Raw genomic sequence first — 23,659 nt, forward strand, 5'->3', positions numbered from 1 at the left:
TTTAGTTGAAATTTCATACTTGTAGAACACGTTCTATATATAGAATGAAGACAATATAAAACCTGACAAGATTTAAACTGATAAATTCCCAAAGAATTTATAATCTACTTTATATTTTTCAGCTTTACTTCAAGTAACAATTTCACTTAGCAAAGTTGAACTCAGTGTGGGTGAATCCAAGTTCTTCACATGCACAGGTATGTATTAATTTTACTTGCAGGTATATAAATTTTGTTAAATTTTGAACTTTTTATGTATTTATAGCTAAATAGTTGTTTTACAATATTAAATTAACATATTGTTGTATATTCACATTGACTTGTGACAAGCACTATATCTTTGTGGCAAACACTAAAACTTCACTGGCTTCCCATTTCCACTCTAGGATCTTTTCATTTCACACACTGAATCAGTTTAAATTCTCTGTATCGGTACAGGTAGTTTACATCTGTTAGGATGCTTTTGTAGTTAAAATGTCACGTATTTAAACTAAGGAATTAAATCCTTTCCAACCTAATGAGACAGCCAAGGAGATTTTTTTTCTGTTGAGGCAGTAATCAGTCACGAAGAGAAGAATTTGCAATTGCAGCTGATTGATATGGATCCTTGATGTTGCTGAGTTGAGGTCTTCCATCGACAGTGACACCTGCCCTGACTACACTGACACTGCAGTTGCCTGATAACTTGACCTGTTGATCCAGCCACTGCTGGACAGCCGGTTTCCTTCCTATAAGACTTTATACTTTTCTGTGTTTTTTTCCCCTCTTGAGATCCTTGAGGTGCTATTCACCCTGTCTCAATGATTGTACATCTGCCTGCAGCTTTGTCTGTCTTACAACTCGCATAATTTAGCAATTAGCTAACATTATAGAATCACAGAATCACTTAGGTGGAAAAAGACCTCCAAGACTGTCAAGTCCAAGTCTTGACTGATCACCACCTTGTCAAATAGAGCATGGCACTGACTATCACATCCAGTCATCCCCTGAACACCATCCAGGGTGATATCCTGGGTAGCCAGTGCTTGACAACCCTTTGCAAGAAAAAATTGTTCCTGAATTTTGCTTAAATTCCTGCCAGTGCATAGTCTGTGCTGTGGGTAAGCATATGTGTTGCATGATGTCCTTCTGAATGTCTAAATCTGGATCGGTTTTGGTTTTGTTTGTAGCCATTGGTGAGCCTGAGAACATAGATTGGTACAACCCACAAGGAGAGAAGATCATTTCCAGTCAGAGGGTGGTTGTTCAGAAGGAAGGTGTCCGGTCACGTCTCACCATTTATAATGCAAACATAGAAGATGCTGGAATATACCGGTGCCAAGCAACAGACGCTAAAGGACAAACTCAAGAAGCTACTGTAGTTTTGGAGATTTATCGTAAGTACAGTACTACCAATTAACAAATAATTGATAATTATTAATAATTGGCTGTGTTTTAAAACCCACTAGCATAGAGAAAGTAAAATGTCTCAAAATATCATCCCAAGCTCTGAACTTTTTCTTCCAAGTAAGTGCATCTCTTGCAGTTTAGTAATTAGACATTATGACAAAGATTCAAGTTAAATGTAGGGGTACTTATAAGTCTTGTAGATTGCTTTTCTCCTGTATTTTAGAATGCCATCTTAAAAGGGTCCACTGTATGCCCCTCAAAGAAATGAGAAAAAAAAAGAAGAGGGAAAAAAATAGATCAATAGCTCAATGTAATTAATACTACAAGTGTATGTACAGTTTACAAATAAGTGCATAAACAAAAGTGCAGGAAGTGCAATGTATGACATTTAAAAAGCAGAGTTTTTACTGAATTGTTATTTTAATCTCTGTCTTTTGTTATTCTTGGCCTTATGAAAGAGTTTTGACTTAAAGCATTGAAGCTTAGTGTGATAAGTAACCAAAATGGATTTCAACTGCAAACAACTACTTGAGGAGCATATTTGAAAAATAAATATATTCTATTGTAGCATGAGATTCTCTGAGAGATTTGAGGAGTTTTTTCTCAGTATTGAATAAATACAATTGCATTGCATTATTTAGATCAATCAAAAATGCCTAAAAGCTGTATATTAAAGAAGCACAGTGAATATGTAAGGCAAGGTCTTTGTTGGTGAAAGGATGGAATGAATGCCAACAGCCCTTCAGCCGAGTTAAGATCTAATTTCATTGGGGAACAGGTTTTTTAAATGTGAAAGAATTACAATGAGACAGAAAATAAAGAGCAAAATGGAAATAATTTCTGAGAGGTACAGGTAACTCAGATAACAAAAGACACATAATTTTTAAAAAATCTTCTGATAAAAAAACTAATAAAAGGATGGTAGCAGTTAGAAGCAATTACATGACAGTTTGGTACTTCACAAATCAAAGGATTATAATTTTTCAGGAATTCATTTGTATCCATAAAACTGCCAGTTAGTCCATTAGCAGAGTGCTGTGAAAGGTAAAAGTCTTTTGAAGCATTGCATGTGTTATTTTTAATAATTCTGAGGTGAGACAAACCCAAAAACCTACATAAGAAATGTCAAGGTTTGTGGGAACAGAAATGGAAAATTTCCTTATTCATATTTGTGATGTAAGAAAGAAGCAGGATGACTCGTTGATATTCTTAGGGCCTGGTTCTAATGATTCTCAGATGTCTGTGAGAGGTTTTTTTCTGACTTCATACAAAAATGTATGAGAAATGTAACAACAAAACTGCTTCCTCTGCTGTGGAAAATGCATGGATTATTTGAGCCTACACTCATATCAGTACAAAAACACAGAGGTGAAGCTGCATCTCTGGGTTAAGCTCCCCAAAGTTTACTCTGAAATGCAATTGGCCATCTTTGATCTGAGAGAACATAGGTTGGTTTATTTATTTTGTGTGCAAGAAATTCTTCCAGTTTTGTTTTTTTTTTTTTTTTTTAGTCAACTGCATTAGATCTTTTATGAGATCATAGATTAATACCATCTTGGACTTTTAAAAATACTGAATTTATTCAACACATGTGGAAAATCAAATATTGTTTGGTTGTTTGAGCTTAGAAAAATTAAAAGCCTCAGTAGACCTAAAAAAATCTTCTTAGTTCCTAAAAATAATGCTACAATTTTTTATGATCTAATAGTCATAACAGACCTAATAGTTTCTCACTGGCTTTTTAATGTATTTTACTCAACTGCTATTTTTCTCAGTGAGGTAAAAATTCTACTTTTTAGTGAAAATTTTCCAAATTTTGATGGTTTTTATGGAAGTTTTGATAGAATAAAAAAAAATGAGGTCTTTATTCAATAACAGAATTATGAGGAATAAATCCCACAAGAGAGTAAATAAACTATCAACATGAATATATAAATTTCCAAGGCCTAGAATTTAAAAACTGTGTTTTGGAACAATGAAAATATATTTATAAAACCTGCAGAATGTATATAAATAAACAAAATTTTGCATAATACAAAAGGATTGTAAAGTAATTTTTACAGGCAGAGTATAAGTCCAGGACCATTTGAGTCTTACATGGGAAAATTATATTATGAAAATAATTCTGTATTATCACAGTGAGAAGATTTAATAGTGGTATTTATCTTACTTATTGTTGCACATCATTTTAATACTAAGTTAATTGTAAGACTCTTACCATTTCTGTTTCCTTTTTTTTTTTTTTTCCTTTCAGAAAAGCTCACTTTTCGGGACATAGTATCTCCACAAGAGTTCAGGCAGGGAGAAGATGCAGAAGTTGTTTGCCGTGTTACAAGTTCACCTGCTCCCGTTGTCAGCTGGTTGTATCGGAATGAGGAAGTCACAGCTATTGCTGACAGTTAGTATTTTGGTAACTCTTTGAGTTATACATTCCAATAATATTAAAAAACTGTTTTTAAAAAGGACTAATTACATTTTAGTGGGGGATTTTGATTAGCCTATCAGTTTAGATGTAATTATACCAGGTTCTGTAAAGTTGATCTGTAGAGAATCCATATACAATGGTTTTCTCCAAAAAAAACCAGTTTTTTTTTCCAATTGGGAATTTTGCCTAGGTGAAACTTGAATGTCCAAATGGCCAAAAGATTGCTGGGAGCTCCCTCAAAGGATCTCTTGTTGAACACATTTAAAACACACAGAGATGAACTTCACTGCACACCAAGCTGTGATAGTGACCCTGCACAGCATTGTCTTTGGGATATTTGCCCAGTTGCTCAGAGAATTCCAGGTGGAGATGCATCTTGCATTATTGTGAGAGTTTGCTTGAGTAAGGGCAAGTTACCCTCTGAATTACAAATAACTGGAATATAAGTCATCTGCTGAGACTGGACTGAGAAATCCTGGATTAAGATAAACCTTGCCTTCCCCACATGCAAGTTCTAAATCTCTAGAGAGGCAATTAATGAAACAAATACATTTTTTTTTACTTATCCCACAAAAACTTTGAATTATTTTTTTCAGCGCTGCCTCAATAGTCATCTTTGCCAAAACAGGACTTTTTCACATTATTTGGAAATGGAACTAACATTGTTAATTAACCAGTTTTTCTAACTTCCCATCAGTTTTTCTCTCTGCATGTAATGAAACTCTGGGTAACAGTATGCATTTAGAATTCTTATTCTTTCAAAATTATTTGTTATTTTTATTTCAAAATGAAAAGTTTGCTGGGGGCTTTATGAAGTCAAATTAGAAAATGTGGAACAGCTGTTAAAGGGGAAAAAAAAAGCTTGGTTAATATTTCTGAACTCAGGTTCCTCTCCATTGGGAAAGAAAGATTTTTTTAAAACTTCTTTCCTATTTAGTATATCCTATTTCTTCTGTCATGAAGAAAGGCATGGAGACTAAAAGGAAACAACAAACTTCTACACTTAGAAAAAAAGTTGAAGTTTATATATATATTTAATTTTCATATATATGTATATGTATATATAATTAAACAGTGAATGTGAGATATAGAAAATTTTTAAAAATAAGAATGCTGAAAATAAAACAAGAATTGGAAATCTAGGAAAATCTAGGAAAAAGTCGTTAGTGGATGATAGAGCTTGAAAATGTAGAATTGCCTCAAAGATCTCTCTCCAATTTTTTTATTGCCATTTTGATTATAAATCAATCTATAGGATTAGCAAAGCAGATGGAGCAACATTTCCTTTCTCCTTCAAAATCATGCACTTTGAAAATGGAGTTTTTAAAATTTCAGTGCCTGAACTTCTTTTAATAAACCATTTTCTTTCTCAGTGCTAAAAGGTACAATGATAGAAATGAGTTTTAAGTTGTTCCCTTATGTTCTGATCTAGAACAGTATCCAACTATGATTCCAGTCACGCTTAGGAGGAAGCAGTTTTAAATCACACAAAAATAGGACACTGTAAACTTTGTGGGTTTTGTTTATATGGGTTTATAATACAGGTGAAAAACAGCATGCCCACTGTATTACAGTTAATTTTTTTTTTCATTTCTTGTGAAATAAAAATTGTATTATAATTCCAGTTTCAAAATCTACAGTGGATGATCAAATTCTCTCTTATTCTGAAAGATGATTTAAGACAAACTTCTAATGAGCTGGGCTTGCCTTCTAGATCATATTGGGCAGGCTGTTGCAATCCAATCCTGCTGCTTCCTCAGCATAGAATAGTCTCTGATATCTCTTTTCTTCAAATCAGTAGCTTGTGCAGTTCTGCTTCCAGTACTGGAGACGTGGTGCCTTTCCCCTGCAGAGCACATGTAGACATTTGAAATACATTTGTATTAACCAACATGCAAATGTGATTGCTTGCTTTAAGATAGTTAACATGCTGCATTTACAGTCCCTCTTGTAAAGAATAGCCAGTAGTATGAGAAACAGGTTTAATAAAAGTCTTGGTCTTCAACGTTTTCCAAAAGTTTTGATATTTTATTCAGCTCTTTAGTCATGTCTTACTATTCGAATGTGCATTATTTTGTTGGACATTCTGGCTCAAAGCCTGGTACATACACAGCAAAATTTGCAAGCCATGAGCCAAAAATTCCTCTAGATTGGATTGAGTGGCACTGAAAAGACATAAGCTCTTGTCAGCCGCACCAATTAATATGTGATATTACTGAAGGGGAAGGTCATGTGACTGACTGGTCTAAATCAGGCATTTGAAGTTGAGGGGGGTTGAGTCCAATGCACTGATGAGCTGGAATAGTATAATGCCCAGTTACTTCCAGATTAACCAACTCAAATCTGTTTACTGAAGGGCACAATTTTTATCAAGATATCCATGGCAAAGTGAACTTCTAGTATACTCATGGGAATATCTACTGCTGTATCCATTTCTCTTCAATGAAAGTTGAAAATATCCAGGCAACACTTAGTTTTTGTTTCTTGATACTAAGTGAACTTTTTCAGTGTTTTTTAGAAATGGAGATCACCTCCAGCCCTCTCATTCATCTCACACATTGCATGTCCATTGTAAAAAAAAAAAAAAAAAAAAAGTCTAAAGATGGGATGGATCTCACTTTTTCAAATCATTTGGAGACCCAGTTCTGTGTTGGTAATTATGTAGGAGGAGAACAGGAAAAGATATATATTGTGTGTGGTATTGTATGAAATGGCATTAATATTCAAGCATGACTTTAACAAACCAGACATAATTAGCATAAATGTGTTGATGATGTGAATGTCCTGTAAACTTCTATCAGGTGAAGCATGATATTCTTTTTTTTTTTCATTTCTCTCTTCATTTTATGGTAGAATTCTTGCTACTGGTACAGAAGTCATTTGATAGTTAAAAATAGTTAAAAAGCTGCTAAATATCATCGTCCTCCAGTATTGAAGGGTGCAAAACAGAACAAGAGCAACAGCTGAATAACAGGGTTTCAGGTTCTTCAAGACACACATTCAGTGAATTGCAGGAAGTCATTCTCCTCAGAACAGTGCATTAATATTGACTAGTTTTGGTGGGTTTACCTTGGTGAGCTTCCATGCACCCACCCAGCCTCCCTCTCACCCTCCTCAAGAAGCTGACCTTGGCTGTGTACCTGGTGTCACCAAAGCTGCTCAATCAACTCCTCTGCAACTGGACAGGGGATGGAAAATATAATAAAAAGCTCATGGATTGATTGACAGGAAGAAATCACTTGCCAATTGCCATCATGGGCAAAACAGACTTGATTTGAGGAAAATGTAATTATCAACATAACAGAGTAAGGTATTGAGAAATAAAAGTCTTAAATTGACATGACATGACTTCAGACACTGTCTCTGCTTCTCCTTCCTCCTCTGGGGAGGACTCCCCGCATTCTTCCCCTTCTGCAGTGTGGGGACACCTCCGTGAACTTCAGCAATCCTTCCAACAGCCGTCAGTTCTTCAAGAGCCCCTCCAGTATGGGTCCCCTGTGGGTATCCCAGTCCTGACACAAAACCTGCTTTGGCACGGGTTCCTCTCTCCATGGGTTCACAGGTCCTGACAGGAGCCTGCTCCAGCACGGATTCCCCTCTCCATGGGTTCACAGGTCCTGACAGGAGCTGTTGCTGATGGTGTTGCCAGTGGCATGTCCTTCTTAGAGCCTGCTGGCAATGGCTCTCTAGTACATGGCTGAAACTTCTAGAAGCTTCTCAAATGAACCACTTCTTTATCCCCTCAGTACCAAAATCTTGCCACAAAAATTAAATACAACAAGATTGTGGGAGAAAATGAGACGAAAAATGTGTTGAGATTAAGACAGGGAGAATGCTCACTAGCATTAGCAAAATGGATTTGACGGAGGGGAAAATTAATTGAATTTATGTCCAACATGTTAAATGGTGAAATACAAAGACAGAATAAAGCAATATCTCCCCTCTCCTTTTTCCTAGACACAACTTTATTATTGTTGACTCCTCTACATCGCCCACCCCACAGAGTGCAGGGAGATTGGGGAATGGGGCCTGTGGTCTGTGGTCAGTCTGTAACAGTTCCAGAGTGGATCCTTTCTCTGAGTTGTAATTGTTCAGGATGAATTTGCTGCAGCATGGGATCTTCTGTGGATTACAAAGGGGATATCTTATCCCACATGCTCCTTCTTGAGGCAAACACATCAACACATAAACCCAGTACACTAGTTCAGAGAGAAGGGAGAGAAAGAATTAAATTCAGGTCCAGTTTACTCCTGCAGATTACAATTTTGCTGCTGCATGTGGAGGGAAGTGTGTGCATGGCTTTCATAGCCTGATTTTTCAGTGTCCTTCAGCTCCTCAAAATGTCTGTTGAATTTTTGTTTATGCTGCCCTTTGCAGAAGATACAGTGCTTTCTTTTTTTGGGTTATGTCTTTCTACCATTTCTGTGAAGTGTTAGAGGGCAGTGAAATATATCATTGACCAAGAAAATGAAAAAAGAAACAGGAGGAGGAAAGAAGGGCAAGCAAGCTGAAATCATTAAACATTGGGCTGTAAAATAGGCCCAAAGAAGATAGTCTAGATAGAAAGGGAAACAGCCTTTTGTTGCTTACTATTTATAAATTGCTCAATTTAATTTGGTGTCTTTTTTTTTTCCCATTTAATCTTTTTGGCATTCTGTGTAAATGCTCAAGAGTATTCCACACATTTTTTACTAAATTGTAATTTAACTTGCAGTCTATTACTCCTTGGAGTAAGTAGGAAATTATGGATGGAAAATCCATATAGAATTCTAGGAAATTCAATGTGTTTTGGAATAAAGAAACCCCAAATTTGTCAGCCTACATTTTCCTTTTAAATGTACAAATGTTTTGCCAATGAGCATTCAGATTGTACAGAGAAAGTATTTAATATTCATTTAAGTTAGTGTTCCTCATGTTGTCTTGATTTACTTGATTTGTGACACTTGATCTCTTATTTTCTTTTCTAGATCGATTTGCAATATTAGCAAACAATAATCTCCAAATTCTTAACATCAATAAAAGTGATGAAGGAGTATATAGATGTGAAGGAAGAGTGGAAGCAAGAGGAGAAATTGACTTTCGGGACATAATTGTTATTGTGAATGGTAAGGAGTAAAATTGGTGAATTTACTTCTTTATTGATTATTATGGCCTATTTTAACATATATCAACTTCTGAAAAACCCTTTATTCAATTGGTTAATATAATTGTCATATCTGTTTAGGATTGGTTTACTGTAAATGTAATTGCTTAATGTTGAAAAAAAATCTACTATACTGTGTAAATAGAATTCATTACATTTCATAGTATCAGTAAATATAAATATGTAAAGCATGAATCATTATTATTCATCATTTACAGAACAGTAACTATTTCAAGACTCGAATTTCAGATTATAGTAGTTCAGTCTGGTTTTCGGTGTTTTTGTCATTTACTCTTAAAAAAAACCTCCTGTTGTTTTTTTTTAATATTTTTTTAGAATTTTTATAATTTGATTTTTATATTCTTTATAATTTACCTTCACTGTATGAAGTGTGACTTTTTGGGCTGTCCCAAAAGTCAGAGATACATTTTATTAACAGTCTTAGTTACAGATTTTTTTCAAATTTTACTTTTGTGAAGAATAAAGTATGTAAGGAGTTGCCTGAAAATTTGCATGAAAAATGTTATTAGTTTATAATAAACCTCTATAAAGGAAAGTCAATGAATTGAGACAAGATGGAGCATTTAACTCAACCTCTCTTAAACTCAGCATTGACCTGTTGAAAGATAACCAACTCTTCATATATTGCCTGGAAAGGAGACTGTTCATAAAGGGCATTTTTTATCTCTGCAGTCTGTTTATTTTTTCAGTGCAATTCTTCCACAGTGTGTCATAGGTTTGGATCCTTAAATGCTTTGCCCTTGACTGGTCCTTCTCAGCAAACTCCAGTTTACATAAGTCATTATGTTAGGTGAATTCACAGCTAGTTTCATCAGGAAGTGCAGATTCTGGCACAGGTATTTCCTAGTCCATGCTGTCGAGCAGCAACATCTGAGGCAAAATTCTCTAGATTGTTGTAGGTGGTATATTCTGGTACTGCATTACCACGACTCCTGGTTATGTACAATTCCAACAGTGCATCTGGTAGCATTTAAAATGCTGGATGACATTTTCTTCTGCTGCTATTTATGTGCACGGATATGAATCCACCTTCTGATTATCTTCCACTTCTATTGGTATTTATATGCAGTTGACCTGAGAGTCTGTATTTAAACTAAAACATTGGGTTGCAAACCATAGTCTGACTTCATATCATTTATTGCTGAATTATGAAAATAAATTTTGTCCTTTGTATATTTATTAAGACTCTAGGCAAGAATGCTAATCCTCATCTCTAAACTTAAGTCTTGGAATGAGAAGGAGCTGCCAAATAAGTGATTATGACATGGTTGGTCATGTAGACTGACATCAATTAAGAAATATTTCCTGCATCATTTGTAGTAATAAATAGGTTTGCCTACATAAAGTTGAATGGATAAAACTTGACCAAAGTAGCTTTTAGAGTAATACTAAAATTCAAAAAAAATTAAAAATTTTAGGTTTTTTTTGGTTTTTTGTTTTTTTGGTTTTTTTGGTTTTTTTTTTTTTGTGAAAAGTAAGGCCTATGAATGAACTGGATTCAAAAAAGAAAAGAAAAAAAAAAAAAAAACCAAAAAAGAAAGAAAAGAAGGATCAGTCCATAGTCCGCCAAAAACTACATGGGTATATTTCCACTGCATCTCCTGTTCCAAAAGAGAAATAATACTTACTTTGGAGGATAATCTAAGCTTGCAAATAAAGGAAAATATTATCATGAAAGTATTTGTATGTAAAATTTATTCAAATTTAGATCTTTATTGTTTATTTACTTATTTTGTAATAGTCACTGTAGAATCTACAGGAATGTGCAAGATCTTTGCTAACTATATTTCTATAAGAATCGCAGAATAGGGTGAAAAGAAAGCGACCCACGAGGATCACTGAGTCCAATGAAAAAGTTTACCTGTTTTTTTCAACTAAACCAGGATAAAAGTATGTGAGGTATCCAAAGCAGGATCAACTGTAATAAAACAACTTAGGGGCACTTTATGAAAGATGGCACACCATGTTAATTATAGTAGGGTTTTTTTTTAAAAAATTAAACTTTGCATATGAACAGTTTGCAAATTTACTCAAAAATAATTAAATCTTGTAACAAAGTCTGATATCAGGGTAATTTCTAATGTATGGAAATCCTTGGAAGGCTATAATGGGTGAGAAATTGACAACTAGAATATCTCCTAGAAATCTAATGTTTATGTTTCTATTCTACTTGCAACATTAAAATTTTTGTAGCATTAATTTTCTTATTATATTTACAGTGAGGTCTGAATGTCAGGATTTTCTGTGGTTACATAGAAGAGAATGAAAGAATTCAAGTCCTGCAAACAAAAATTTCTTTTATTTGTTCTTTTGTCTCTATTTTTCCCTACTCTTTTTTTTTCTTTTTTTTTTCAGTTATTTTTTTCCTAATGGAAAAAAAAACAACTTGGTTTTATTTTTTACTTTCTGAGTAGTTCCATAAATTAGTCATGCTTATCTCACTGAAATTAATGGGAGAGAACTGTTTACACAGTTATATGGGGCTGAGTTTTGCCATTCTGCTTTAAGTATGAAATGTGAGAGACTTACAAGCATAACTTCATTTCTCTTTTCCTCTTGTAGCTTTACACTTTAGATCCAACCTATGTACTTACAAGCATAAAAAGAAAAACAGATTTATCCCTTGATAAATGATGATAAAAATAAATTTTTACTTTTGAAAAGAGAAAATAATATTTAATTTTATTGTCATTGCAGTATCTCTCGGAAGATTGAAGCACTTAAGTAATGCACTGAACCTGCTACTTCTAGCAAAGAATTACCTCCTCGTGTTCCAGACTATGTTTTGAAGTCTAGATATTAGAATGCACCACAAAATAGCTAAAATGCATTAAAAGCTTTCTAAGTATCATTGTGGGGTTTTCTTTATTGGAGATGGACAAATTCATGTTGCATAGCAAAAGGGTTTTGTATGTTGAGTAATGGCCCATACAACTTCAAATAGGAAAGAAGTGATCTGTGAAACACTATAACACACACCATTAAAAAGTGTGAAAAGTACACAGCAACACACAATTACTGATCATTGATAATTCTGGTACATGATTTTATGTTAATTTGATATATTTAAGATTCACGAGTGAAAAGGTTTCTGAAGTATTTGGTAGAAAGCCACAACAGTTGGTTTTCAAGAGTGAGTGAGAAAAATCTGGGGGAGTGCAATGGAACACTAAAAGCAAGTTCACTGGGGTTGTCCATTTCATCTTTTCTTTAGTGAAGAGTAAAGATAAAGAGGATAATTGAGTTGCTCTCACAACAGTCATAGCACAGGATGTTCTTGCTAGCTGACCTCTAAACTTTTCCCTTTCCTCTCATTCTCTGTAGCATTCCTTCTTCTCCATATATCATTTTCTATCCTGTCTGCTTGGACTGGTTTTTATTTCAATATTTCATAGAATAGTTTGGATTGGAGGGACCTTAAAGACCATCTAGTTTCAAACCCCTGCCATGGGCAGGGACACCTGCTAGATCCAGTTGCTCAGATCTCCATCCAATCTGGCCTTGAACACTTTATATTTGCTTGTTAATTAATGGAAATAGATATCTAAACAGATATGTTAAATGTGAGTTGTTCTGTCTCAAATATTAATGCTATTTTTTCTGTTGGGTAGAGGTTCTTTGTGAACTGTTATAAAATGTTATTATTTTATTATCAATGTTATAAATGGGTTTTTTTTAATAATAACTTCATCCCATCAAGAACAGAAAACATTTGTCACTATTAGAACAAAATTAAATTTTTGGGAATACAGGTAGATTGAATACATTGGGTTCTATCACATTTACCCTTTGGAAGCTAGTGATATTCCTGCCCAGGAAGTATGCTGGAGCTCAATAAAAGGAATTAAGTATGTATAATAAAGACTCCTGCATACTGACCCCTCTTTTAAAAACACTGTCTAACATGAGTACATAGTTTTATGTTTCATGTGTGTATTGTCTTATACATGTTAGCTGTAACTTCAGTCATCTTAGAATGTTCTATAAGAAAATTGAAGAACTGATGAAAAAGACTTTCAATAATTTATTCTATTAAAAAAAAAGTTATAAATATCCTGATACTATTAAAAGTCTTGTATTTAAGAAAAGTAAAGAAATACTACAAACAATTATTTACATTGTAACCTGATCCCTAATTGCACAATTATAATTGTAATTTAACAGCTAAATTGTAATCCCAAATTAGCAAAGGATCCTGCAATTTAAATTTTCCCAGACACCTGAAATATTTTATTTTTCATTCACTGGACCTAATGTTTTATTTTTCAGTTCCCCCTGCAATCATTCTGCTACAGAAATCCTTCAATGCCACTGCAGATCGAGGAGAGGCAGTAACTTTGTTCTGCAGAGCCACTGGATCACCTCCACCTGAGATCAGTTGGTACAGGTGAGTTCAGTCAAGGTCTCCACATCAGAACACATTGTTTTAATGTGTCCCAATTTTCTATCACAGTCCATTAAGCTGTGCAACCTTAATTTCTTTCTGCATTTTAAGAGAATTTTCTGTCCATTTCTATTCTAACTGCTATGTCTGGATTAAGCATAAATGTGTGAATGAACTCACACAAATTCAATTACACTCAGGTTGCCAGCAAGTTAGGTAAATGTAAAAAGTAACAAAAATACCATATTGTCATGATTTCTTCATGTATGAGTGGAGAAGAAGTAAGTCCATATCTCAAAAGCAGTACAAGAGCAACCAAAGAACAACTTTTGCACATAAATGCACAGATATGCATTTATCCAATAAATAAGTATCCAGTACAGGTCAGCAGTACTGATAAAAAAAAAGACCCTAACACTTTCCACATTTGTAAAAATAGATTCTGGCCTTTATCAGAAAGAGGTACGAATTTAGACGCTTGTATGACCCAGGAATGTTTCACTGAATAAGTTTCACTGTAACTTAATGTAATTTTATAAGTATAAAACACTTTGAAAATGGAATTGCTTTTAAATCTCATGTGTGTTTTTTTCATTATAGCAATGACATGAGCATTGTATAGCTATGTCATTTGGGAACACTTACCATATAACATTTGTAAAAATTTAAATATCTATTTACTCTGTGTTCTTTCAATTTCAACAAAGATATGCATCAGTCCTGGGATATAAAGTACCTCAATACCTCATGCCAGTGAACATTTTTATTTTAGACCTGAATAATTTGCATCTACTTATATTAGTTCAAGTGGATTAAAAGGTCATCCCATTTTCAAAATGGGCATAGAAGCAATTTCCATCAATTCTTCACCTTCTCTGGAACATTTGAACAAAGTTAGATTTCTCTTCCTTTGACTGATACCTTAATTTATTGAGCCATAGGTCAGCTGTGAAGTTGAATTTTTCTCTCATGCAATTTGAAACCCAGGAGGTGCAAATAAATAGAATTCAAGGTTAATTCCTTAATGTGGCTTATAATTCAAAATTTAATAAAGAGGAGGAAAAAGAAACACAGAATATGTATAGCCCAAATCAAAGAAGTGATATTAAATTCAAATCATATTCTTTTTATTTGATGTCTTTGAAGTAATTTTTTACATGACTCTCCTATCTGACCAAAATTCATAAGAGTTGCCTAAAATCTGCTATCCTAAATGGCTTTGGTGTATGACAACAACATACATTTTTGTGTATGACAACATGATATATATCAAGGAAGATTACAAAAATTTCCACCATTTGTGTATATCTTCATTACTCATTGTGGGATTTTTCTGATGTTTTATAAATAGCATAGTACATACCCAGGCCAAGTGTCTTGGAGAGACACTTGTCTCTGTGTCCATTAATCAGAGCCCACTCAAGGATTTCCCTTTGGTTTGACAGCCCCTGAGGAGCTAAATTTTTAAACCTTTCTGCAAATATCTTTTGTAAAGATTTTCCAGAAGCTTTTCAGGCTTGTGGACTGGATATTGAATCATACATGTTCAAACATCTGTTCTGTTTCTCTTTCAGGAACTATCTCATAATGAGGAATATTGGCTAATGTGTCTCCCTTCCCTTCTGATTGTTTTCTTTTCCCCCTTTGATTATCTTTTAATTTCATCTGATTAGGGTGTTTTGTCAGTAGAAAATATTCTTTTTTTTTTTTTTTTTATTTGCTGACACTGAGATTTTATAAAATCATACATCAAAAAGTACATTTATCCTTGGGGCATGATGTTATTATTGATATGCAAGCAGGGAAAAGAGAATGGGGGGAGAAAATTCCTTCTTTTTTCAGAGGAGGCAAACAATTTTAAATGGAACTCCAGTCCTAAATTTCTGCATCAAATTTCTGAAATTTTCAGATCCATTTTGACTCATTTAGTCAATTAAAATTATTCATAATCAGCTGATCTCCTGTCCTTGTTCTTATCTAAAAGGTATGTCAAGATAATGACCATGCATTTCTACAACAGTTTAGGAATTAGACTGAGCCTAGGAAAACCAGATAAATATAATTTTTCTTGATTTTGAGAAAAATCTGGAGAGTATTGTCCTTAAGTTTTAGGGCAGTTTATCTAAACTAATTTATCTAATATTAATATGCTTGTCATCCACTGAGAAGCTAATTGAATAAGTTTATCAGAATTAATGGCAAATTGTTCTCTATTTTGTCCTGTTTTTTGACGTGTATGGTTTTTGATGTTAAAAGTAAGTTGATATTAACCTGTTTCTTTGTGTTTCTATTCTAATAAACAAAGGAAATTATTTCTTGAATTTGATAAAGTTTTAATTGTGATTTTGGAAGGATTATAATTATTGGTCACAGCAAGTTAAGGGAATTGTGTTCAGTTTTAAACCCAACTTCACATTTTATCTGTGTGTGTTCAGTCATTTTATTTAATTTGTCTCAGGTTAACCATTTGTAAAATGGGCAGGTCTAATAAAGTGACTTAATGGAAGCCTGTTTTCTGAATTCTTTGAATAGCTATGTATAGCTAATGGCCTCAGAGAGATGGTGTTAGATATTCTAACAGAAAATAATCACAGCATTTCCTGATGTCTCATTACGAAACATTCTGAAGTATATTCAGTATCCTGGAGAGCTGTGGAAAAATACTGATAAAAAGAGTGGAAAAGATTCTTTTACTCCATTCTGCTGCAAGATTTTCACTTCATAGTGTAAAAAGTATATCCATGCCTGTTAATGTGGTTCATGAAGACTGAGGACTTGTGTTATAGACATTTTGGCGTTCTTCTGTCTTTGTTGCTTTTTAAAATGGGCTCTCCCACCAGTTATTTGCTCATTCAGTCTAATGAAGTTTCTTTATCAAGGCAGGCAGAATCTGGATCTTTTCAAAGGTAGTCTTACAGTCCACTGCTATTTTACTCAATTTAAAAGTAAATTATCTTGATTTTTACTACCTTTGTTTCCTTTTTGGTTTTCAATGAATTGATTTTAAAAGATCAACTTCAGAGAGGCCATGAAAAATATCTGCATTTTTAAAATCAGGTGACAATACTATTGAAGGGACTCTCATCTCTGTGTGTTGACTGTAAACAAGATGCTGGACAAAACAAAAGTCTCAAGCTTTTAGCTCTCTAAGACCGTAGCTAATGTGGTGAAGCTTGAACAATTTACGTTGACCATTTTTATTTCCAGGTGCTGGTGATATTTAGATTTGATCAATTTAAAATGGATGCACCTGAACTAATGTGTCAATTTTTCTCAAAAAATCCTTTAGTGCACTTATAAAAATTAGTCACTTTGAAATACCTTGTCAAGAAGAAAGGTCATCAAAGTTCAGTTGCTGTTCTATTTCATATATGTATATATTTTGTTGATATTTTGTGGACTAAGAGAATTTAATTAATTCTCCACTGAACTGTTATCTCTATTGTAGCTAATCATACATTAATGTAAAGCATAACCTTCAGAGAGGCAATACACCAATGGAATTAAATTAGCCGGGACTGAAGAAAGAGATCCTAATGTAACTACAGGTCATGAACTGGAAATCTTTACTCATGTGAATAGTCCAACTGAAAACAGTGTTTATAGCTGTGGAGATAATTTACACTGCTAAAGTTTATCTGGATCAATTTCCTGGTCTTTGCTGACAGGACTTAGAATTATCTTAAAAAAGAAATCCTCTTTAAGTATATTATTCATGTTTTCCTCTTTTCCAATATCAGTATCACTATGAATCTGTATGTTCACTAGAGGGTCCAGGGAAATGCTCATTATGTCATTTCTACTGAGAAACTGCTATGGATATCAATTATTGTGATTCTGACCTTGAATTTAGATTTTTGACTCCTTAAAGAAGTCACTGAGAGGGTTGTTTGGAATATTTTGTTACTGTTTCTTTGTTGTTGTTTGTTTGTTTGTTGTTGTGTAATGGGTTTGGGTGGCTCTTTCTGTTTGTCCTGTTTTTGGTTTGGTTTGGTTTTCTGTGAAAATTAGGCCTTTCCTGTTCTGTAAAACAATTTCTGTGATCTTCTTTGGAAGGCAAATGAACAAGTATCATAACAATGTCCTGAGTTGGCAACTAATTGGATTAGAATTATTTACAAAAAAGTGTTACTGAAGTGCAAACTATATAGCTATCAGGGGACTCCTACTAACAGTTATGATTCGCCCAAGAAATAAGCAGTATCCTCACTTTTAGAGAAAATATGATTTAGGAAAATATGAAATATATGTATTTATCATTATATGAGAAAAAAATGGAAATCATTGTTGTTAAAAATCTTGAAAAAATTTAAATATCCTAAACTAAATATATTGAATAGATTATAATGTTTGAGTAATGCCCTCTTGGAAAAGCAGCTGTGTGTAGGCCAGGGTGCTCAACTGGACCAGTAAAGCCTCAATCAGCACACAGAATTGCTTTAAGATTTTATTATTTCTGTACCATCTGGTCACAACTCATTCTAACATCTGGAGATATTCCTGCTTGCTAAGTTGTGGCTAGCCAACAGCAACTGAGAGGAAATAATTTGAGTGGGTTCTTGATGTGCCAACAGGTTCTATGTGAATGTAATTTTTTTTTTTTTTATAAGTTGCTACATCGTTACTAGTGTGAACTGCAGCAGTTACACTTGAAAAATATGCTTTTAATAGTTTTAATAATTTCTCACACACAATATATAACCAATTTCCTTATGCCCTTCCTAAAGTGTAAGCCATATGTTAGAATCCTATTCACAACCATTTTTCTAACATTTGGTCAGTATTGAACATTGAAGAATAAAGGCACTATAGTATTTCTAATGCATATTTATATATTAACCTGACAATTAAATTGTGATTTTTGAGGCTGGTGTAATAGCAGTCTCTTCCCTCAAATATTGTTTTCTGTGTATTGATGCTTCCATAGTACATTGTTACTGGAATGTAATGGCTGATTTTTATATCTATATATATATATATTTTTATTTTTTTTTTTAGGAACGGTAAACTTATTGAGGAAAATGAAAAATATGTCCTGAGAGGAAGCAATACACAACTCACAATAAGAGATATAAAAAATATTGATGCGGGTCCTTATATCTGTAATGCTAAAAACAAAGCAGGAAATGACAAAAAACAGACATTCCTTCAAGTTTTTGGTAAGTGCTGCATAATATGGTCCATCTTACCTTTTAAAATGTAAACAGTAAGGAAATAGGTGTTCACAATTTTCAGTGAAATAGTATTTCTGTAAGGTGCCTACTGATGCAGCAAAATGCTTTCTGTAAGATTTTACATCTTCTTTTCTCCCTGCTGGCTACTTAAACCTTTACATCTGAATTTCATTTTGAAAAGCTTATCTTCAGCATTTGCTTTTCTGCTACTCACATGCAGTACAAAGGAGTGTTAAATAGTTAATTCTTTCTGGTTTTCATTTAGAAGTTGACTGCTTGCAAGAAAACCAAGAGGAGAGAGGGGGAAATTCTAAAAGGGGGAAAAACAGGCTATTTTGCCTTCTAAGAAGTGAGGGTTTTTGGTAATGCAGTGCCATGCAGAGATTTTCCTGGTTTTTTTCTTTAATTTTCCTTGCTTGACTTCTATTTTTTAAGTGCACAATTGCAGACATAGTTACAAAAATATTGTGTGCCCTGAGTTTCAAAGGACAAAAGTAATAAACTCAAAACTCTTACTTCTCTTTCTATGCTCACGAACCATTCCAACCGTGTTAATGATTCCCTCCTTTACATAGAACTGATAATTTATTTGAATTTTTGTTAAAATATAACCTAGTAAGAGTGGATATTTGTGAGAATGTAAAAAACATCCCTCAGAATCACTGTGCAAGAAAAATGCTGTAACTTATTTATGAAAAACCTACAAAAATGAATGTGTTGGATTTTTTTGCATTAAATATATCTTGTATTATACAGAAAATAATTTCTATTTGAACAGTTAAATGCCATACTTAGGACAGAGGAAATTAACTTCCCACTTAAAAAATAAATAAATAAATATTTAATGTTTAGCATTAATTCCCAGCTAAAGGTAAAAATAATTTATAAAAGTTAAAGTGTTCTAACGGGAGAGAGTAATCTGATAATTTACATTGACTAGGGTAGATGTTGGATTATATAATGCTGGCATTTGGGGTCTGGAAGCCTGAGGCTGAAGTCATGGTGTCAGGTGAACATGGTTGTGTTCTCAAGCATCCCACTGTCTCCTCTTTGAGAAACTCTCATGAAGTGTTGTCTCCAGCTCTGTACTTCAGGTAGATTGCCTAACCATTGGGCTGTTGCTCTTAGGTACTTGTGAGTTATTCTCAATTTCTTTTCAAAGGAAAGAAGATGAGATAAAATCTTAAATTTTATCCCAGCCTCAAGAAGTATAGCATCTTGGTTTGTAAAACAGAAATATTTCTTTAAAGTGTATTTCCAAACTTTAAAAAAAAAATAAATTGAAGGAATAGAAATTACTTTCAAATTTTGATATTAATTTAGGGAAGTTTCAGTCAGAAATAAATGTGTGCATTATTCAAGTTTGTGTTATTCAATTTTAAGTGTGCCTGAAATTTTCTTGGTTCTTGCCTACAGCAAGGAAGTTTTTTAATGAAATGGATAGGGAAAAGGAGACACCAGACTAAGTGCAGACCTCCTGTATATATTTTTTCATCTTTTAGCAACTACTTTTCTGGGGACTCCATGGAAAGCTAAATCCTAATGTTTTAATGGATATAATAAAATATATAAAAATAGTTGGTTGAATACATTATGAATCTACACATCCTTAATGTTTTCATGACATCCTAAACTCCTGAATTTCTAACGTCCTTTCTTGTACGGAAAATAATTTCTATTGTTTAAGTTTCCACAGAACTCTCTAGAGCATCTCCCACATCTCTGTTCTAAGTGGTCATAGCTAATTTGTAGTGGAGAGGGGTTTTAATTTCTCCTACAATAAACTTTACTTTTATCTCTTTCACACAGATTAAACCCCCAGTCATATATACAGCCAACAACTACTTATCTTTTTCCATTAAATGTGTCAAAACAAGCAGTCTGAAAATGGCAAGGCAGATGGCTGTTTATTATAGCTAAATAATACACAAACAACTAGTTTATGTTAAATTGACCTATTAAATTGCATTTTTCTCTCCCACTTCATTAGCTTATTTGTCTCATATGTCTGCAATCTTTAATTTTAATTTACAATGCAAACTCCTTAGGGCAACGAATACTGTTTCTACAACATGGCTCTGGCAGTGTGGAAACTCGTAATAACAGTAATACCACCATAATGCAATAAAAATAACAGTAACATTATAGAATTCAGCACTTAAACTTTCTCGAATGTAGGACTTTTGGATAGACATGCCCATCTGAGTGCCATGCAATAGCTACATATTTAGTTTCCATGCATGACCTGGATTCTTTAGTTTAACTTTGGGGCTTTTTTCAGTATCAATGCTAAAAAGACTATTTAATTCTGATATAAAATCCTTACTCTGACAGTTTTTCTGCAGCTCTGATATATGTGTGGAAACCTATAGGCACATACCCTGCCCTCCGCAGTTCATCTGTATTAGTACTTTGTTCTGAAGAGAGAAAAAAATCTGTCTGTCTTTCTTGATACGATTTGATTATCTCTGTCTGTCACCCTCTTATCTGCCACAGCTCTTTTCTGTGTCATTAGCAATTACTATCTAAAAGATCTCATCTTGATTAATAATTAGAACTTGTGCTAAGGTTTTTAATTCAAATTCATTTATGTCTACTGATGAACAGCTTGAAACTATAGGTGCTCATCCATGAATTCTTTAAAAGTGTGTTTTTTGTATTTATCTCTATATGGTAGCTATCTCTTCCACTTACAATGTTCCACTCTATTTTTTCTTTTTTTTTTTTTCTTTTTTTTTTTTTTTAAGTAGTATCTAGCCATGTTTATAAATATGTGTGTTTATATACATCTAAATTATCATTTTCACTTAAGAAATAGCACATTTTTACATCTATGGACAACCCAAAAAAATTTCCAAAAATAACATAATAAGTTATGTTCTTAAATCAACTGCTTGTTGATTTGAGAAAAGTCAATAAATTCCTTCATTCCTTCATTCCTTCATGTAGAAGCTTCCTACATCTTCTTACTTTCTCCAAAGTAAACATTCATTTCTTCATCATTCCTTCTCCAAGGTGATGGCAGTAGTCTTCATTTATGTTAGAATAAAAAATATAATTAGACTAAATGAAACAAAATTAGCTTTAATTAAAGATATATTCATGCTTAATACAAATAGTGTTTATATTCCTAAGACTTTCATTTTTTTTACTCTAGTTGCTTATTTCTACTTCTTTGTCACTCAAATGTGTGCTTATACAATTTGACGATGCTTAGAGCTGAGCTTTTCAGCAAGTATTCAGCTTTCTGTATTTAGGCCACAGAGAGCTACATCTATATGTTTTATAATTTATTTTCATAGAAAGAAAAAATATTTCTTTAATCAGAATTGACAAAAAAACATGAGAGGGAATTCTAGCATAAGTTAGTTTGAAGTTATCCATTATATAAGTGGTTTCCCTACATAATCAGTGAGCGGGCAGTATGATTAATATTTTATTATGAAAGTATTTCATTGGCATTTCAGTGGGTCCAAAGAAATGACTTCACGAAAATCAAATGTGGGGATTTCTCAAAAAGTATTACAAAAGACACTTTGTACTTAATACAAAAAATATAATCTAAATAATACAAATAATAATAATAATACAAAAAATGTAATGAAAAAACAGTTTAAATACATACTATTTTTTTTTCTTGATGCCTTTTTAACTATAATCTGAATAGTGGAAAAGTTTTTTCAGCTGTGTTCAATGCAATTTTTATTGAGAAACTATATGCTATTATTAATATATTTTTTGTCTTCTGCCAGATAGGAAGAAATATTATGGAACTCTCCTTTCCTATCTTATCTTTCTTGAGTTTCTTCCAAATGCTAAAAATAAAAATTTTATGTTAATTTAGTCCTTCAAAATCCATTCATCTTGGAACCAAAAAGACTGTTTTGTGCCTCTGAGATTGGGGTGAGGCATTGTCTAAATTTTTCCCTTATTTTCAGTCTTAATGCTGTCCTTTTTACAGTGCCTGGAGCATACCTTAATAAATTTTTTGGGGCATAGTAAGCAGATTTATATATGTTTTAATATGTCTTTTGTGGTTCATTTTGTTTGTCATGAGATGTTATTCTATACATATGTGGAAACTTTTCATTTAAGTTCACTGATACCTCTAGAAGGAGACTCCCATGGGTCTGTCTATGCAGCTATGTGTACCTGCTCCTCCCAGATATTATAAAGGCCACCAGCTGCGGCTTCACAAAGTACAACTCACAGATGGAATGTTAAAAGCTCACATGTTTTCTGCATTCCTTTTTCATCCTTATTACTTCACCTTTTTGGAATACTTCTACTCTCTAAAATAAAAAATATTCAATCTGTAAAGACAGTGAGGACAGTTTTCCAAGAAGGCAAGTCATACACCCCTCTGAGTGTGAGTAGTAATAGTATTTTGACATATTTCAATAATACCATCCAAAAAGAGAGAGTCAGTTTATGGTGCACTAAGTCAGGTTAGCGTTTCATTCTGGTATATGTGTGAATCCTTACCATATAAAGAATAAAATTTCTGAAATCTCCTTCTTAGATATTTCCATGTTGGGCTCTAGCATGTTCCTTAAGTTCAAACTGTACCAGGAGTTTCCATGAGGACGGGTTGCAATTTTGCCACCTGACTCAAAGGTGTCTGTGCAGGAGGACAGCAGGAAGGTATGATTCCTCCTGGCATATATTAATCAAGAGATTAATCAGGCAGCCATACAGACACACACTAGGCCTCTCACCAGTAGAACCAGGCTTGTGTCAATATCAAACTATTAAAAATAATTCTTTAGATGAAACATAAGCAGGATTAGCTCAAGCTTATATGTGTTGCTTCCCACGTCTGATGAAACTCTTTGTTAAGGTATGAGTAAAACTCTGAATTCATTAAATTGTGTACCTTTTCCAAGAAACTGGTTGTAGTCAGACTGCTGTGTTCATCAAAAGCTTTGTGGGGAGGCTGTACGTACACAGCAATGAGACAAATCCAAAATAGTCCAAGGAAGGAATCTGAGAGCAACTTGTTTACTGAGGAAGTAGTAGAAAACTTAAAACCAGCCTTCTTGGCTCAGAAAAGAAACATAAATAAATGTTGCTTCTTTATTTGGCATCATCACTCTGTTTATATTTAACAGTGCATGTCTAGTA

At 33.5% G+C, this 23,659-nt stretch overlaps 1 protein-coding gene across 1 annotated transcript in view; it reads left to right on the forward strand.

The window, feature by feature from the left end:
• Positions 1-23,659, forward strand: part of NCAM2 (neural cell adhesion molecule 2) — a 151,141-nt gene that overhangs the window by 10,276 nt on the left and 117,206 nt on the right. Inside the window, exons 2-7 of the mRNA XM_058848801.1 lie at positions 123-197; positions 1,169-1,375; positions 3,643-3,786; positions 8,781-8,918; positions 13,247-13,364; positions 18,360-18,520. Of these exons, the coding sequence (XP_058704784.1) occupies positions 123-197; positions 1,169-1,375; positions 3,643-3,786; positions 8,781-8,918; positions 13,247-13,364; positions 18,360-18,520 (843 nt within the window). The remainder of the gene's footprint in view (positions 1-122; positions 198-1,168; positions 1,376-3,642; positions 3,787-8,780; positions 8,919-13,246; positions 13,365-18,359; positions 18,521-23,659) is intronic.

The sequence above is a fragment of the Poecile atricapillus genome, chromosome 1 (genome assembly GCF_030490865.1).
Source record: "Poecile atricapillus isolate bPoeAtr1 chromosome 1, bPoeAtr1.hap1, whole genome shotgun sequence".
In the NCBI taxonomy this organism is placed as follows: domain Eukaryota; kingdom Metazoa; phylum Chordata; class Aves; order Passeriformes; family Paridae; genus Poecile; species Poecile atricapillus.